Source organism: Lycium barbarum, chromosome 2 (assembly GCF_019175385.1).
Source record: "Lycium barbarum isolate Lr01 chromosome 2, ASM1917538v2, whole genome shotgun sequence".
NCBI classification, from domain to species: domain Eukaryota; kingdom Viridiplantae; phylum Streptophyta; class Magnoliopsida; order Solanales; family Solanaceae; genus Lycium; species Lycium barbarum.
In genome coordinates this window covers 54,935,895-54,953,325 of record NC_083338.1, presented here as the reverse complement: position 1 = coordinate 54,953,325, position 17,431 = coordinate 54,935,895, and the positions used below count along the sequence as shown (strand labels likewise).

At 37.3% G+C, this 17,431-nt stretch overlaps 1 protein-coding gene across 1 annotated transcript; it reads right to left on the bottom strand.

Annotated features, from left to right (window-relative positions):
• Window positions 1-12,936: 12,936 nt before the first annotated feature.
• LOC132628578 (G-type lectin S-receptor-like serine/threonine-protein kinase LECRK4) lies at window positions 12,937-14,765 on the bottom strand. Its single transcript, XM_060344348.1, has 4 exons — window positions 14,680-14,765; window positions 14,169-14,325; window positions 13,634-14,104; window positions 12,937-13,539 (listed from the first exon to the last, which is right to left on the bottom strand). Exons 1-4 carry the CDS (start codon window positions 14,763-14,765, stop codon window positions 12,937-12,939), a joined length of 1,317 nt encoding a protein of 438 aa, XP_060200331.1.
• Between the last annotated feature and the right edge of the window lie 2,666 nt (window positions 14,766-17,431).

Genomic DNA, 17,431 nt, shown 5'->3' with positions numbered 1-17,431 from the left:
CTTGCGGATCCATTGTCCCATCATATTTCGAGATATCGGACATTTAAACCTTTTTGGTATCAGTTTCGGAACCATACTTGGTGGAAAAGGCCTCCGAAAAATATACTTGGTCTCCGGTCCAGTCAAAATCAGTGGTGCACCCGGAATCTAATCCACTCGGGAATTATGGTCTTCCACCTTATTTTCATTAGAGTCGATCCGTTTAGACAATGCCTCCAACATTATTATCACCTCAATTTCCCTACGGGTTGGTGTGGGCCTTCGATTTGGTTCTGCCGCCCTAACCACGTTGTTGTTCCTTTGGAATTGGGAAATAGCCGCATGGTGTTGCATCATGGTTACATGTTGTTCCTGATACAAAATCATAAATCATGCTTAAGTTAATATCCTCCCCCGTTTCTTCATTTACCCCACGAGCAGTTCCCCTATCAGCGGGTGTATCTCCGCTATCGTGAACGGCTACGTTTCAGTAGGCAACAGTAGCATCAGCGGGAGGGTTTTCATTCAGATCACCAGGTGGCATGATGATCAATGGTATCCCATTGTTGGGGTTTTCGTCGTGGTTGTCGTTATTCGTGTTGTTTACGTTGTTTACGTTCGACATGTCGAAGTTAACCTGAAACCAAAGATAAAAGGTAAAAGAACAAGTGAAAGCCGAATTGCGAACAAATCACCGCTATTGTCCTTAGCCCCATAGTGGGTGCCAAACTGTTTACCCCTTAAAAAGGTAACAATTGAATTTATAAGTGGTTTAAAGGATATGCGATTTGATTTGCTATAGAATGAAAAATAACAATAACAAAATACAGATTGTGAATAAAGGAGTAAGAGATAGCCTCAGAATTGAATGCAATAGACAGCCCGGTCTGAGGTCTGAGTTACTCGGACCCAACTGTGAGAAAAAAGTTAATGGTGTAATCATGTACAAGATGGTAAAAACTGATAGAGTGTGAGGGTTTACTCCCCTCTTATTTATAGTACAAGAATTTACATTCAATAAGATAAATAAATCAATTGGAGATAAGGATCACCGAAATTTCGGGTTTGACAACTGTCAACTACATCGTGCGGCATGAAATCCGCAACAGGCCGGATTTCTCGCACTATTGCCAACTGTAGGTGCAGTCTTCGGGAATTGTAGGGTCCGAGTGCTTCTGTCTGGTTTAGCCGAGCTGTACTATCCATTGCCCCTTACCCTTGGTTCAAATCGTTGAACTTTCTAGCGTATGCACCAATTTCTGAACATTATAATCTATGTCCTGAAATGATAAAAAAAAATGAATATCATATAAACAATCAAATATGAAGTTCATAAATAATGACGAAGAACTATGTGACATTTACATACGTGTACTAGCATATGGAGAAATTGCTACTATAAAATTCAATCAGCACTAAGTGCACAAAAAGTCTCTTGTCGAAGATCATTTCCTTTTTCCTCTCAAACAATCAGAACCACTTAAGAGCCTCAGTTATAGCAATTAAATATAATCCAAGAGTACAACAACTATCATCTGGAAGCAATTTTATTTTACTCATAGGGCAATCAATAACTAGAGCAAATAACGATCACTAGAGACACATCAGTTCTTCTCATTTTTAAACATAAGGTAGTACCTAGCAAAACAAAGAACCTATTCTGCATAGCTCCAATTTATTTCCTTTGAATTTTACATAATTTCAAGAATAGAGATTAGCAACATGAAATAGAGCATCCATGGTGCCTGTATTAATAATAGTGTATTTCCTTTTGGAGTATTGCGTAACAGAAATAGTTCTTTACATTTCTAACAGGTGGTAGTCAAACTAGGAATCAGTGCATAAAATGTCAAGACAATAATTTCTCAACAGAATATTAATAGAATGGCTAAAATCTAGATAATTCACAATGTCAATGATTAATGTGACAGTACAAGAGATATTAGATTTCCAAAGTCAACAACACGTTCTTTCATAAATTCTCAGGGATTATGGCCGACATAATTAACTTGGTTGACTTACGTTTGATATGACGCAGAACATTTTCATTTTGGAAAATAAAGTTATTTTTTGAGATATTTTCCGTCTTTGGTTAGTGAGTGAAAATTCAAAATAAGAGACAGAATAATTTTAGCTGTTTGATAGTGTTTCAATAAGAATTTTGAGTACCCGAGATTTATAATAATATCAAAGTGTCGATTTGAGTAGTGATAAAATTAAAAATTAAGACAGTTATGAAGAGAAATGACTTTAGCTCAAAAGTAAATTAAATTTTTATTTTTTCTTTTGATAAAAAGTATTTTAGACTACCAAATATTAGAAAATGAAAAATGACATTAATAAGGCGGCAGATGTGATGGACAATGCAAGTCCGAGAACTAATACTGTCTTCCGTTTTTACGTGGTATAATTTTGTTTTTTTAGTTTGTACAAAAAAGAAAGTTACATATCTATAATTAGAAATAATTTAACATTAAAATTTTCTTTTTATCCTTAGTGAAAGATTTATAGTCACACAAATTTCTATTGTTTTAGACCATAAATTTCAAAGCTCTTTCATTTCTTTGTTAAACTTTGTGTCTAATCAAGCGGTGCCATAAAAATTGGGATACATCATACATGGAGTAATATAACATGCCTCTTTACAATTTAGGATCCGTCAAAAGATGCTAAGGCACAAAAAAGAAAAGAAAAAAAAGAAAGAAATAACGACATTTGTATGCATTATCATCGTACTTTTCAACTTTCTTTTGAAGAGAAGCCGATGTAGTACCGAACATAACTCTGGTGGCTAAAAATTCATGAATTTTTTAAAAGTTCTGGACTGCCTTATAATTGTAACTGGCTGAACAACCGGCTGAGGGGCCAACTGAGACATCTGAGGAGCTGTAACATTCAACTAAACTTGTGTTACATCCCGTATTTTCGATCAATATATGCACAACTATGTTGAGGTTAACGAATGCACTTCACCAATTATTGATCATGGTAAATGTTTTATAGTTAAATTTAAAAATTATTAAAGTATGTGTATTATAGTTAAATTTAAAAACATTTACCACGATCAATAATTGGTGAAGTGCATTCGGTAACCTCAACATAGTCGTGCATATAATGATCGAAAATACGGGATGTAACACAAGTTCAATTGAATGTTGCAGCTCCTCTGATGTCTCAGTTGGCCCCTCAGCCGGTTGTTCAGCCAGTTGCAATTATAGGGCAGTCCAAAAATTTTGCAAAATTCATGAATTTTAAGCCACCAGAGTTCGATACTACACCGGCTTCTCAAATACTTGGTAGTTTAAAATTCATGAATTTTGCAAAAGTTTTGCAAATTTATTGAAATTATTCCTAAAATTAATTGCTAAAGGCAAAAATTAAATACCAGCCCATTTGAAGGACAATTCGTGCAATTTCTTCCATTTTTTAAGTTTTTAGTTTGTAATAGATAAAATCGCTTTTTTAAAACTAAATTCAATAGTGAGCTATAATGAAGAAAATTATATTACACCCTCTATAGAAGCATGAGTTGAAGAAGTGGATCGTCGAACAACCAAGGGCAATTTGGTCAAAGCAGTTGCCATTGAATAATTCCATTAGTTAAAAGTAGAATCTTACTGGAGCTTAGTATTAAATATATTCGTACCTTCCCTATATTGCCCTTGCTCATAAAAATTGCATCACAACAGATGATGTCATTTCAAGTGGTATTATGCTTTTGGTCACGTGTCACTTTTACACTGCTTTTACTTTTCACTATTTTATCATGCTCACATAATTCCACTTCTTCTTGATTTCATCCAGATTGTGGCACATATACGGTATAAAATTATTCAATTTTCCAGTATTTTTAATGATTTTCACTTCTCCTTGATAATCAATATATAGTGGGATATTTTTATAAAATATATCGTGGAATAACTTTTTTTAAATCCAAATAAAGTTTTACCCTTTTAATAACTAATTTCACTATTTTTATGAGCTAAATAAAACGTTCACATGTGCCTCTTTTGCAAAATATTTTTATTATATAATTAGAAAGATTGTAATCTAACTTAAGAACAAACACAATATCAGAACAAAACATCAAAATCTTTAAAATAAAAAATAAAAAAAATAAAAAAAATAAAAAAAACGTCATTTCCATTAATGCAAATATGACTACTTAGTTATATGTATCTGTAATCTATAAAAAAAATGTTTTATTATCGAGGAGTTCTTAAAAATGTAACAATAAACTACTCTTTTAGCTTTACTTGATAAGTGTTTGGTGCAAGATTCATTAATTTTTTGTTTCTTACTCCCTCCGTCTCAAATCATTTTTCTTGATTCTCTTTTACACGCCCTTAAAAATACTAATTATGTGGGATTTTAACTATTTTTACCTTCATTGATATTTGAATAGTCATAACATCACCCCATAATTGAGGTGTTTATATTTTTCAAGAATAATTACTACCAAAAAGTAAAATGAAAAAAAATATTTTTTGTCTTGAACTTTTAAAATGACAAATAATTGGAGATGACTATTTTTTAATAGTCAACAAATACTGAGAGACGGGTGGAGTAGTACTTATTTCAATTTGGGGACAACACGCCGAAGGAAAAACTTGGTGGACAAAAGTAAATTTAAATTACCTAACTAAAGTAATGCATTTAACTTAGTTAAACTTGAGTTTTATGCACAATTAAAGGTAACAATGGTTGACATGCATACGCTAAAATTACAAGAAAAAATACTTGGCATAGCTACCTCTAAGAGGTAATTATTGATAATAGCTACATTTTAGTTTATTTATATTTAGTGACTACTGTAATTTTGTAAATTACCATTGGTAACTATACCAAATACATTAATAAAATATAATACTATTAAACAAATAAAAACGAAAGGTGTAACAATTAATAGGGCAATTCGCAGGAATGCCCCTCATTCGGGGGGGGTCTTCAATTTTGCCCCTTAAATTGCTGGTCTTTAATTTTTTGCCCTTCAAGTAGAAACCCTGAGGTTCTGGGTTCGAATCTCGGCTCCGGCATAAAAATAAATAATAATTTCGCAAGGCAAGGCTTGGGAAGGTTATGCCGGATCCGGTATAAATTTTATGCCTTAAGGCAATTTTTAAGGAAAACTTTTATGCCTTAAGGCAACCTCTGCCGGAAACAACATAAGTTGTCTTAAGGCATAACCAAAAATATGTTGGATCCAACATAGGTTGCCTTATATTTTCGGCCACCTTTTCAAGTGAAGGACAAAACTTAAAGACCACCAATTTGAGGGGCAAAATTTAAAGCCCACCCCAAAAGAAGGGCAATCCGCGCAAAAAAAAATGCAATTAATACGTGACACAACTAACTCAACTGCACTACTATTACACTCTCTACATCCATCACTTGAACACTTCCGTCAATTTTAACAACAAATTTCTACAGGTATTTTGTTAGCCATGGCGTCGCACAGATATATATATATATATATATATAAACATTTGTGTATATATATTAATGTTCATCTATATATATGCATAGACAGTGCAAACTTATGTATGTTTATTAGCAATATAAAATATATATACTATCTCTACCCAATACATAAATCTTTACAATTGTACACAACTATATACACATAGATACACTATATAATCCAAAGTGTTGGGCCCGTGCTGCCATCTAGTCTTTAATATATAATGGTGTTGTCTTCAACTTGAGCCTACTTTGACTATTATATCAAATACCTGATACATACCTTCCACCGGCATAGTTATCGGGTAAATTCATCTACCAAAACTAAAGTAGATGAAAAGAAATAACCTACTATTCTTCTATTTAAACTAGAATTTGAACTCTGATCTCCCATATTTACACCCTCTTATTAATCACTATGTCACACTCTTGAATACATATATTTTAATGTTGTCTCTTCTAGACATTAGATTATTCCTATTATTACCATTCTTATATGGTCTAGGATTTGAATTAGATGCCTGAATTTATAATCTATGGATTTCATCTTCATGTACTGTCTCCCTCTGCTTCTTTTTTCTTTTGAGTGTTCAATATCTTTTAAGACTTTGAAGTTAGCAGTTAGAGGTAGGCCAATGCCCTACATGTTGAACCTCTGTATTCATTTCAATCATCAAAAGGTCAAAAGTCAAAAAATTACAAAACACTCATGAAGTACCAATAATTGGTGAATTGAATGGGATTTTTCATACTATAATAGATTTTAAATTTAACTATAAAACATTTACTACGATCAGCTTATTTTCGCATGTCATAACAAATAATATATCTTAATTTTATCATTATTAATTTCATTTATTATGCAAAAGTTATCAATAATTGTCTTTTATGTGACAGTGTATAAATCATGTCAGACTGTGTGTATAAAAGTTAAACTCATACTTTATATACCACATTTTTGGTTTCTCTATTCAAAAGCAAATTTGATATGTAATGGCTTGCTCCACAACGTATCTGATAGACTATCTAATAGTCTACGTAAATATTGTAAATATTAGGATAATCCTTTCATATATTAGGCATGATTTCTTCCTTACGTATAGTAAATTAGGTCCTATAATTTAGCCCAGTATTATGCTGATAGTTAGATACCTACTTTGTATATAAGGACTTTCATACATCAATACAGATCACGGATTGATTTCCTACATGGTATCAGACTAGGTTTCTCCTAAAAACCCTAGCCATCCACCTCCCTCTCTCCTAACCCTAGCCGTAGCCGCCCCCCCCCCCCCCCCCTTCCTCCTCCCTCTTCTCTGTTCAATGGCTGACAACAAAAATTTCCATTCTGCTTTAACCGTCACGAATGTGAAATCTTTAATACCAATCACTCTAGATATGGAAACCGGCCATTATCACGAATGGGCGACACTATTCAAAGTTCTAGCCCGTGTCCACTCCGTACTTGAGCACATCATACCACCAATTGACACCACTGAACTCACCGAGTACAATGCAACGAATGCGGCTAATCTTCCGCTCTGGAAACGGCTAGATGCGGTGGTCCTTCAATGGATATACGCCACCGTATCCCATGATATTCTTACCTCTATTCTCGTGGCGGATGATGTTGCGGAGAAGGCTGGGAATCGAGTTGCTCAACTTTTCCAAGATATCAAGCACTCAAGGGCAGCGTACCTTGAAACTGAATTCACCACCACAAAAATGGCCGATTTCGGCTCGGTTATGGCCTATTATAATAGGCTGAAGTCACTCGTGGATCAGCTTGCCAACGTAGGGTCGCCGGTGTCTGACCAACGTATGGTCTTGCGCCTCCTTGTAGGCTTACCGGAGACATATGCACACTTTGTTACCACCATCTAGCAGAAGTATGTGCTGCCCTCTTTCTCTGAAGTGTGCTCCAGACTCAAGCTCGAAGACGTCGCAGCCAAGGAACGTGCCCACGATTCTAGTCCCGCGGCTCTACTTGTTGATAATGATACTCCCTCCCCGCCACCTGGCGGCACCAATAATTCAACTAACCGTCGTGATAATAATCGTGGCACGAATTCCAACAGGAACAAGGGAAAGGGGAACAACAACAACAACAACCGCGGGAATCCGGCCGCGGTGGCGGCGGACAGACCAGCCACGACCAGTGGCCGACGGGACAGCCACCGGCAGGGGCCTACTACTGGCCTGCCTAGTCACCACAGCAGTGGCTATTTCCCCCCTTCCAGTATCCGACAAGGCCGTGGCAGCAGCGCCCCACGACGCCATGGCCAGGCAGTGGCATTCTCGGTGCGGGTCCACGACCTCAGCAGGCCTATTCCATGCATGGTCCGTCCTATTCTGGGTACACTCCAACAGACGTGGAGGCAGCCATGCACACTTTTTCCATGCATCAACCGGATGATAATTGGTACATGGACACCGTAGCGACTTCCTACATGACTGCCAACTCAGGTACTCTCACGTCTTATTTTAATTTGAGCAATAATTCTAGAATCATTGTTGGTAATGGTAGCACTATTCCAATTCGAGGCTATGGTCATACATCCCTACCCCCACCTAATCCCCAATTACGTCTCAAAAATGTCTTGCATGCTCCAAAACTCATCAAAAACCTTATTTCCGTATGAAAATTCACTAAGGACAATAATGTTTCTATTGAGTTTGATCCTCTTGGGTTTTCTGTGAAGGATTTACCGACGGGGAGCCGCCTAATGAGATGTGAGAGCACTGGGGAATTTTATCCTATCACTGCCACAAAACGGACCACTCCACCATCAACCTTCATTGTCGCCTCACCTAGCTTATGGCATTCCTGACTCGGCCATCCGGGAAATGCTATCCTTAGTTCTCTTCGTAGTAATGCCTTAATTGAATGTAATAGGGCCCGAACTTCTTTTTGTACCTTTTGTCCTTTGGGGAAACACGTTAAATTGTCATTTTATGATTCATTGTCATTTACTACTATGCCATTTGATATCATTCATAGTGATTTATGGACATCTCCTGTTTTGAGTTCTAATGGGCACTGCTATTATGTTTTCTTTCTTGATGATTATAGTAATTTTCTTTGGACTTTTCCAATCTCTAGAAAGTCCAAAGTTTATTCTACTTTTCTATCTTTTAAGGCATTAATACAGACTCAATTCGAAAGAGACATAAAAAACATTCAATGTGATAATGGGCGGGAGTTCGCCAATGGGCATTTTCAATCTTTTTGCGCCTCCAATGGTTTAAATTTTAGACTTTCTTTCCCCCATACCCCTCCTAAAAACGGCAAAGCGGAAAGAAAAATTAAATCCATTAACAACATAGTGCGCACTCTTCTTGTCCACTCCTCCATGCCCCCCTCCTTTTGGCATCATGCTCTCCAAATGGCCACATACCTCCTTAATGTACTTCCCACCAAGGTCCTTGGGTATAAATCACCAACGCAAGTTCTCTACCAACGAACCTCCTCCTATTCTCATCTCCGAGTTTTTGGATGTCTATGCTATCCACTTTTCCCATCTACAACTATTCATAAGTTGCAAGCAAGATCCACCCCGTGTGTATTTTTGGGCAATCCGTTGAATCATAGAGGCTATAAATGTTATGATTTATCCACCAAAAAAATCATCATATCAAGGCATGTCATCTTTGAGGAAACTCAATTTCCCTTCTCAAAGTTGCACTCACCAACCCAAACTTCTTATGATTTTTTGGACCATGGGATTTCTCCATACACCTTGCATTTTCTGTCGCAGCCTACTCCACCCGTCGTTCCCTCGGTCCAGCCTGACCCCCCCACTGCCCAGCAACCCCTCCCCCTCACTGCTCCACAGCCAACATGGGATTTTCAAGCCCAAACAACCATTTAACTTAAATACTTTCACCATCTCGCCTATCCCACGAAATCCTATAAGTGCTTTAAATGACCACAATTGGAAAGCTGCCATGGTTGATGAATATAATTCTCTAATTAAAAATAAGACGTGGGAGTTGGTTCCATGTCCCATTAATGTGAATCTTATTCGTTCTATGTGGATTTTTCGTCATAAAAAGAAATATGATGGTTCTTTTGAGAGGCACAAAGCCCGTCTTGTCTGTGATGGCAAGTCTCAATAGGTTGGACTTGACTGCGACGAGACTTTCAGTCCGGTTGTCAAACCGGCTACTATTCACGCTGTCTTGAGCATTGCACTTGCACACTCTTGGCCCATTCATCAGTTGGACGTCAAGAATGCTTTCTTACACGGTAATCTTAATGAGACTATTTATATGCATCAGCCTATTGGGTTTAAGGATCCAAAGCATCCGCATCATGTCTGTCTCTTGAAGAAATCGCTGTATGGACTTAAGCAAGCTCCCCGTGCATGGTTCCAACGTTTTGCAGACTATGTCTCTACTATTGGTTTTTCGCATAGCCGATCTGATCACTCTCTATTTATTTATTATCGAGGTTCTGACATTGCTTACATTCTGCTATATGTTGATGATATTATTCTCACAGCTTCCTCGGATGCCCTCAGAAAATCCATCATGTCTCTGCTTAGTGCCGAATTTGCTATAAAGGATTTGGGTCCTTTAAGCTATTTTCTGGGTATTGCTGTTACCCGGACTTCACACGGCATGTTTCTCTCTCAGAAAAATTATGCAGCAAATATTATAGAGCGTGCGGGCATGACTGCCTATAAGCCGAGTCAGACACTGGTCGACACCAAAGCCAAACTTGGTGTCACGGCCGGACCTTCTTGCGATGATCCCACACAATATTGTAAGTTGGCCGGCGCGTTGCAGTACCTTACATTCACAAGACCAGACATATCCTATGCGGTTCAACAAGTATGCCTTCACATGCATGATCCAAAGGTTGCACACATGCATGCTCTTAAACGCATAATCCAATACATTCAAGGTACTATTGAGTTTGGTCTCCATCTGTACAAATCCTCCATTGCCTCTCTTGTTACTTATACAGATGCAGATTGGGGAGGTTGTCCGGACACTCGCCGATCCACATCCGGTTACTGTGTTTTCCTTGGCGATAATCTCCTCTCATGGTCATCCAAACGACAACCTACTATGTCTAAGTCCAGTGCCGAGGCCGAATACCGTGGCGTCGCTAATGTCGTCTCTGAGTCCTGTTGGCTTTGCAACCTTCTGTTGGAGCTCCGTTGTCCCATCCGGACAACTACATTGGTTTATTGTGATAATGTTAGTGCCATATACCTATCAGGTAACCCAGTTCAGCACCAACGCACTAAACATATTGAGATGGACATACACTTCGTACGTGAGAAAGTTGCCCGTGGAGAAGTCCGTGTTCTTCACGTCTCGTCCCGTTACCAGATCGCAGAAATCTTCACTAAAGGTCTTCCGTGTGTGCTCTTTGATGATTTCAGGGACAGTCTAAGCGTACAACAACCTCCCGCTTCGACTGCGGGGGTGTGATAGACTATCTAATAGTCTACGTAAATATTGTAATATTAGGATAATCCTTTCATATATTAGGCATGATCTCTTCCTTATGCATAGTAAATTAGGTCCTATAATTTAGCCCAGTATTATGCTGATAGTTAGATACCTACTTTGTATATAAGGATTTTCATACATCAATAAAGATCACAGATAGATTTCCTACAATATCCTATGCTTTTTGTTCTTCTCATCTTTCCCCTGCATATTTTAGCACAAACTAAGTTTACTATACCATTGGGCAGCTCTCTCACAGCAAATCAAGAAACTACCCCTTGGCTTTCTCAGTCTGGAGATTTTGCATTCGGATTCAAGCAAATTCAACCTCAAAACCAGTTCTTTCTTTGCATATACTATGCCAAGATAAAAGACACCACCATAATTTGGTATGCAAATGATGGTTATCCAGTTCCACGAGGCTCTGTCGCGGAATTAAATCCACAAAATGGATTAATTCTCCGCGATCCTCAAGGGAAAATGATTTGGAGCACTAGTCCGATTATAGCTAGTAATGTTGCTTATGCTGTCATGAATAATACAGGAAACTTTGTTCTTGTTGGAAGTGATTCTTCAGTTTATGGGAAAGTTCTCGATATCCAACTGATACCCTTCTGCCTACTCAAATACCAGAGATTGACGACAAGCTGGATTCTCGAAAATCGGAGTCTTTGTCTGTTCCAGGTAGATTTTATCTTCGTATGTTGAGTAATGGGAATTTGGTGCTTGTTACTCAATCCAGGCCAACAAATTTCGATTATGATGCTGAGTATTACAACAGTCATACTTCTGATCCTGGAGACGAAGCCAATTCTGGTTATCGATTGATATTCGACGAGTTAGGTTCAGTTTACATATTAAAAAGAAACAATCAAAGACTTTTGTTGACACCTCCCAATGTCCCTTCAATTTCAGAAAATTATCACAGGCTAAGTCTTGATTTTGATGGTGTTTTAACTCATTACTATCATCCCAAGAGTTACTACCTCTACAGGGAACGAAAGGTGGAGTACTCTTTGGTCTTTGCCTGATAACATATGTCTAGCAATTCTTGGAGAAACTGGAATTGGAGTTTGTCAGTACAACAATGTGTGCCATCTAGGCGAAAATCAAAGACCATATTGTGTGTGTCCAAAAGGGTATTCGTTAGCCGACCCAACAATAAGTATGGGAACTGTAAACCAAAATTTATTCCAAGTTGTGATGAATTTGGAAAGGGCAATCCTGAAGATTTGTATGATTTTGATATGGTGACAGACGTTGATTGGCTATTATCAGATTTCGAGAGGATTTATCCTTCGGCTGAAGAAGAATGCAGGAAGGCGTGTTTAGAAGACTGTTTTTGTGCAGTTTCTATTTATAGAAGCCATAGTTGCTGGAAGAAGAAACTGCCATTGTCAAATGGGAGAGTAGATACGACTTTGAATGTAAAAGCTTTCCTTAAAATAAAGAAAGTTTCAACATAAGAGCTTCTTAAATTAGATGAATGTGTGTCCAACTTGCAATTTTACACAATTCAATAGTTTGGATCTGAAATAATTAATGGACCAAATTGTAAAACAAACATTGATGTGCCAATAACATTTCAAGTTGAAGCTGAAATAATGAAATATTGCAAATCTTCCTAGTTCATTGTCAATAACAGAAGTGTTAAGCAGCTCTTTGAAAAGTAGCTTATGAGATGCACAAAGCTTAGAAATTAAAGAATTCGTTGTTTAACCGCATAAACATTTGGAAATGTAGAAGAAGTCTTTTATAGCATAACTTTGAAGTAGTTATGGCTTAAAGATCAATGGATCTTTTACATTTCTTTTTCTATGATTAAACTGGACAGGAAATGGAAATCATACATTTTAAGAAACATATTGCACTGAATATACAGATACAGAATTGACTTTGAGGACACAGGTTTTTTTTTTTTTTGGTACATTGAGTACACAGGTTTTTTTGTTTTTTTGGGTACATTGAGTACACAGGTTATTGCTATACTCTTTAAGTGCAAACAAAAGTATAAGGGAAAACATGGTTGAGCTATACAAAATTGGTAAAGGAAAAAGGGTCTATAGGAATTGATACTTCAATAGAACCTTCAAGCATTAATATGACTTTCTTCATGCTAGGCCTTAATGCTGGAATTTGTTGAATACACCAAATAGCAACCATCAAGAACTTCTCAAAACTCTTGATATCTAGTAATTCCTCTTCATCATCACCCACAAGTAGATGCAATTCGTTTCTTTTATAGCAATCAAAAGCCCACTCCACTAGTATAATTTCATTCTCATTTTCCACCTCCTGCTCATAAATTTTTCTGCAGCAAATCAACTCTAAGAGCAAGACCCCGAAGCTGTACACATCCACCTTCACATTTATAGGCACATTTCTGAACCACTCTGGGGCTACATACCCTCTCGTTCCACGTATCCTAGTGGTTGTTCGAGTCTGATTTTTTCTCAGAAGCTTGGCCATACCAAAATCTGCTAATTTTGCTGTCAAGCTTTCATCCAAAAGCACATTTTGGGGGTTTGATGTCACAATGTATAATTTGGGTGCTGCACTCTTCATGCAAATAGAAAAGTCCTTTGGCAGTGTCAATAGCAACTTGTACCCTTTTGGACTAGCTAAGCCTGCAATCTTTGAATAGCAAGTGTTCTATTGAGCCAGTTTTCATGTATTCATATACTAAAAGGCGGTGTTGGCCTTCATTGCAGAAGCCAAGGAGTTGGACCAAGTTCTTGTGATTAGTCCTGCTGATTGAATTCACTTCGGCTTCGAATCCTTCTTCTCCTTCTGCTACCATTTTGTTTAGTTTTTTGACAGCAACAACTTTCCCCTTTTCGTCCTCAAGAACCGCTTTGTAAACTGTTGAGAAGGCCCCAGTTCCTAATTCTTCCTTGAATCCATTTGTAGCTTCTTCTAGCTCATTGTAGCTAAAACTTCTTAAGTTCACTCCTGGAACAACTGCAATCTTCTTTGGCTTTTTCCCTTTAATCTTAAAAACGCACAGAAGGGCGATTAAGTTCATGAAAATTGAACTGGCCAACAACACAGAACCAGAAATTACTAGAGTAGATTGATTTTTCTTTTTTCTTTTTTTGCAAGTTGATGATCCAATTGTGGAGTTGTCTTTCCTTATTTTTATCAAAGCCTTCCCTCCAACTGTTGGATCTTTCCTCCCATTTGAAAGTGGATGCCTTTTCTTCCAACAGGGCGATTAAGTTCATGAAAATTGAACTGGCCAACAACACAGAACCAGAAATTACTAGAGTAGATTGATTTTTCTTTTTTCTTTTTTTGCAAGTTGATGATCCAATTGTGGAGTTGTCTTTCCTTATTTTTATCAAAGCCTTCCCTCCAACTGTTGGATCTTTCCTCCCATTTGAAAGTGGATGCCTTTTCTTCCAACAAATGTTATTGTCACTGTAAATGGCAACAACACAAAAACAATCACTCAAACAATTTTGTTTGCACCAATCCTCAGAAACCTCCAGGTAAGACTCATAATCAGAGTCAGGTCAGTTAGTGTCGCTCATTTCTTGGAAAGTGAAAGCCTCGACTTCTCACGATTCACGGTTACAGTCTTGCTCAGAGAAATTTCGTCTGCAGCTGCCTAATTTGTCGTTCGGATCATTCAACATATATCCGAGTGGACAATCACATCTTGGCCTCTGGTCAATTCCCATTGAGAAAAGGCTGTTGAAACCACAGGCACCTCCTCATTTATCTTGGCGGATAGCCTGATAGATGTTATCAGGAAGGTTATCCCAATTAGACCATTCCATCTGCATCCCGCTAGAAGTTTTCGGATAGGCATACTGCCTAAATACTCCATCATATTCAAGAATCGCTCGATGATACATTGATTGGCTTCCTGAGTTTGCCACATTGAAAAATATCGAATTTAACAGAGTTCCATTCTTGGCTTGAAGAAAAATATAGCCGGATTGGTTGAAGATCACCTGGTAACCACTGCCAACTGACGAGGTTTCCTAATATGAAGATATTACATGATCAACTGCTGGATAATTGAGCATGTAAAGCATCAAATTTCCATCAGTTTAAGTGTGAACTTGAACCTCCCACTCGATACATTCGTGTCAGAGAAGCTTGAAACAAGACTGCTATTTAGATTAGGGTTGGGTATAAATACCGAAAACTGAAAAACCGAATCGAAACTTCAACAAACCAAACCGAACAGAACTAGTTTGGTTCGGTATTTGGTGTCCACCGTCAAAAAACCGAAAACGAAATAGCCGAACCGAAGTTTGATAAAACTGAACCGAAAAACCGAACATGCACCGAAATTTAATACATTATCCCAAAAAAATTAAAATAGTCCAGGCTCATTAAGTTTAAAGCAAAAAAAAAATCCAATTGTAATAAGTCTCTTTTGCATTTGTATCCCTAATTTTCCACTTCAATTGAAAAAATCAAATATCCTTAACAAAGAAAGTTAACTAGGATGTCTCTTTAGGATTAATGTATGTCCTTTATGTGTTTTCTTAATTATTCTTACGGTATGTATATAACACCTAGTAATTCTATGTCATGATTATAGTTTTCTGTTCTTGTGTATCCTGTTTGTTTGATTTTGATTTCAATTTATCAGTTTTATATTTTATTGCTTTTGAGAATATGAATTAGTGTCAATGGAATCACTTCTAATATTATATCAAAAAACCGAATTGAAAAAATCGAAACCGAACCGAACTTTAAAAAACCGAAACCGAAAGAACCGAACCGAACTAGTTTGGTTCGGTGTTCGGTGTCCGCCTTCAAAAAACTGAACCCGAAATAGCCAAACCGAAGTTTGATAAAACCAAACCGAAAAACTGAACGTCCACCCCTAATTTAGATTAAGTACTTGACCAGGCAAAATCATATGGGTTGGCTCATTAAAACTCTGCCATGGAGTGGCTGAGCTACTGGTTGCTAACACAAAGTTTCCATTGTCAAGCATGGCTCCGTAGGCCAAATCAGCAACAGCCGTGGGACGAGCCCATATCTCCCGACCATTTGGATGAGTGAGGACTCGTCTTCCATTTGTGGAGAGCTGAACCTTGGATCAATCTGGGGCAAGACTATTCCTATTGGCTGACCAAACTATGTTTTCTCTGTGATTTTGTTGAACCATATGGCTAGTAAGAACCCTGATCCATTTCCAATTCTTTGGAAGCCAAAAGCGAATTCGCCAGATGGGGATGGCCAAAAGGTATTAACATCACTTGTAGTGAGTGATGAACCCAGACTAACATTTTGGTAAGATTGAGCAATGGCTGAAAGGGGAAACAATAAGAGACCAAGAAGAAACACAGCTACAAAATCCATTTAAGAAAGAGGCAAAGTTAATGGAAGTATTACACATATAAGTTATAAATATAATGTTTCAAGTCTCGTGTAAATTACAACTGCAGTGTGGTCAATGACCTTGTTGGGCACGGTCTCCTAAATCAAATGTTGAATTGGTCATTGGCTACCATATTTTCTTGACCTGGAAAAGTTGCGTTGGGCTTTAAAGATGAGTATAGTGTGAATTGGGAAATGGTGGGAAAATAAAATGGAAGGAAATAAAATATTCAAATAAATTTCATTTTGCAAAGGTACTTTGTGGAACTTTGTCCCTCATTGGTGGGGAAAAGTACTTCTTCTGTGCTTATATATAGAATCACCTTTTCTAGCTCTTAAAGAGTTGAGAAGAGGGACTCCCCTTGCACTGTCGTTACTCAGCTTGGTATTGGTTTCGGTTTCAGTCAAATGGTCAGATTGATTGATAATATTTTTGGACTAAATTTATTTTTAAAATTCTATTACTTATTTTCCCTTAATAATTTTTTCGTGGAATTTTAATTAATAAAATTCGCGGAATTGTTATTTTTATTCCCAACGGTAATAACCACAGAATAGACACAACACTTTAACGAATAGGCACTTCTGCACCTATTCAGAACAAAACGTATAGCTATAAATTCCGAGGCTTTGCCTCGGCTTTCGACCACTGAAAATTTGTGTGTTTTACTCCCCTCTCTCTTCTGCATTCTGCATATTTTTCCAAAGCTAAAAAAACGTAAGTGTCCAGTGTGATTTGCTGCCGCTCTTTGAGTTCGCCGAAGTTCTGCAATTTGCATTGCCGCTATTGCAGAATAGATTTCTGTTCTATCTTGGGAGAAATTAATCTATTAACCTTGGCAACTGTGAGGGGATTAGATTTCTTAAGGAATTTTTTTTGTTTCATCTAATTTTTGTCTTTAACGTTTTTTGATTTTATAAAATAGAAACTGGTTTTAGTAAATTACTGTTAAATTACTGGTTGTAGTAAATTACTGGTTTTAATAAACTTCTGGTAAATTACTGATTTGAACACTCAGAGATAACACGCTTAAGAAATCTAATTTGATTGTTTAATCTTTTGTGTTATGTTTGTGTTGGAGACTAAAATCTTCAGATTTTCTGCTCTGCTTTTGAGATTAAAGTTTTCGTAACTTTCTACTCATTTGTCTACTCGATTTGAAGATATGAAAACTTCATC

Excerpts from the sequence above, each read along its gene's own strand:
- LOC132628578 (XM_060344348.1), bottom strand. The coding sequence starts at position 14,765 with ATGTATCATCGAGCGATTCTTGAATATGATGGAGTATTTAGGCAGTAT. Across the intron at positions 14,326-14,679 it reads AGCGGGATGCAGATGGAATG|TGACAATAACATTTGTTGGA; the intron begins GTCTAATTGGGA and ends TGCCATTTACAG. Across the intron at positions 14,105-14,168 it reads AGAAAAATCAATCTACTCTA|AAAAGGCATCCACTTTCAAA; the intron begins GTAATTTCTGGT and ends CCCTGTTGGAAG.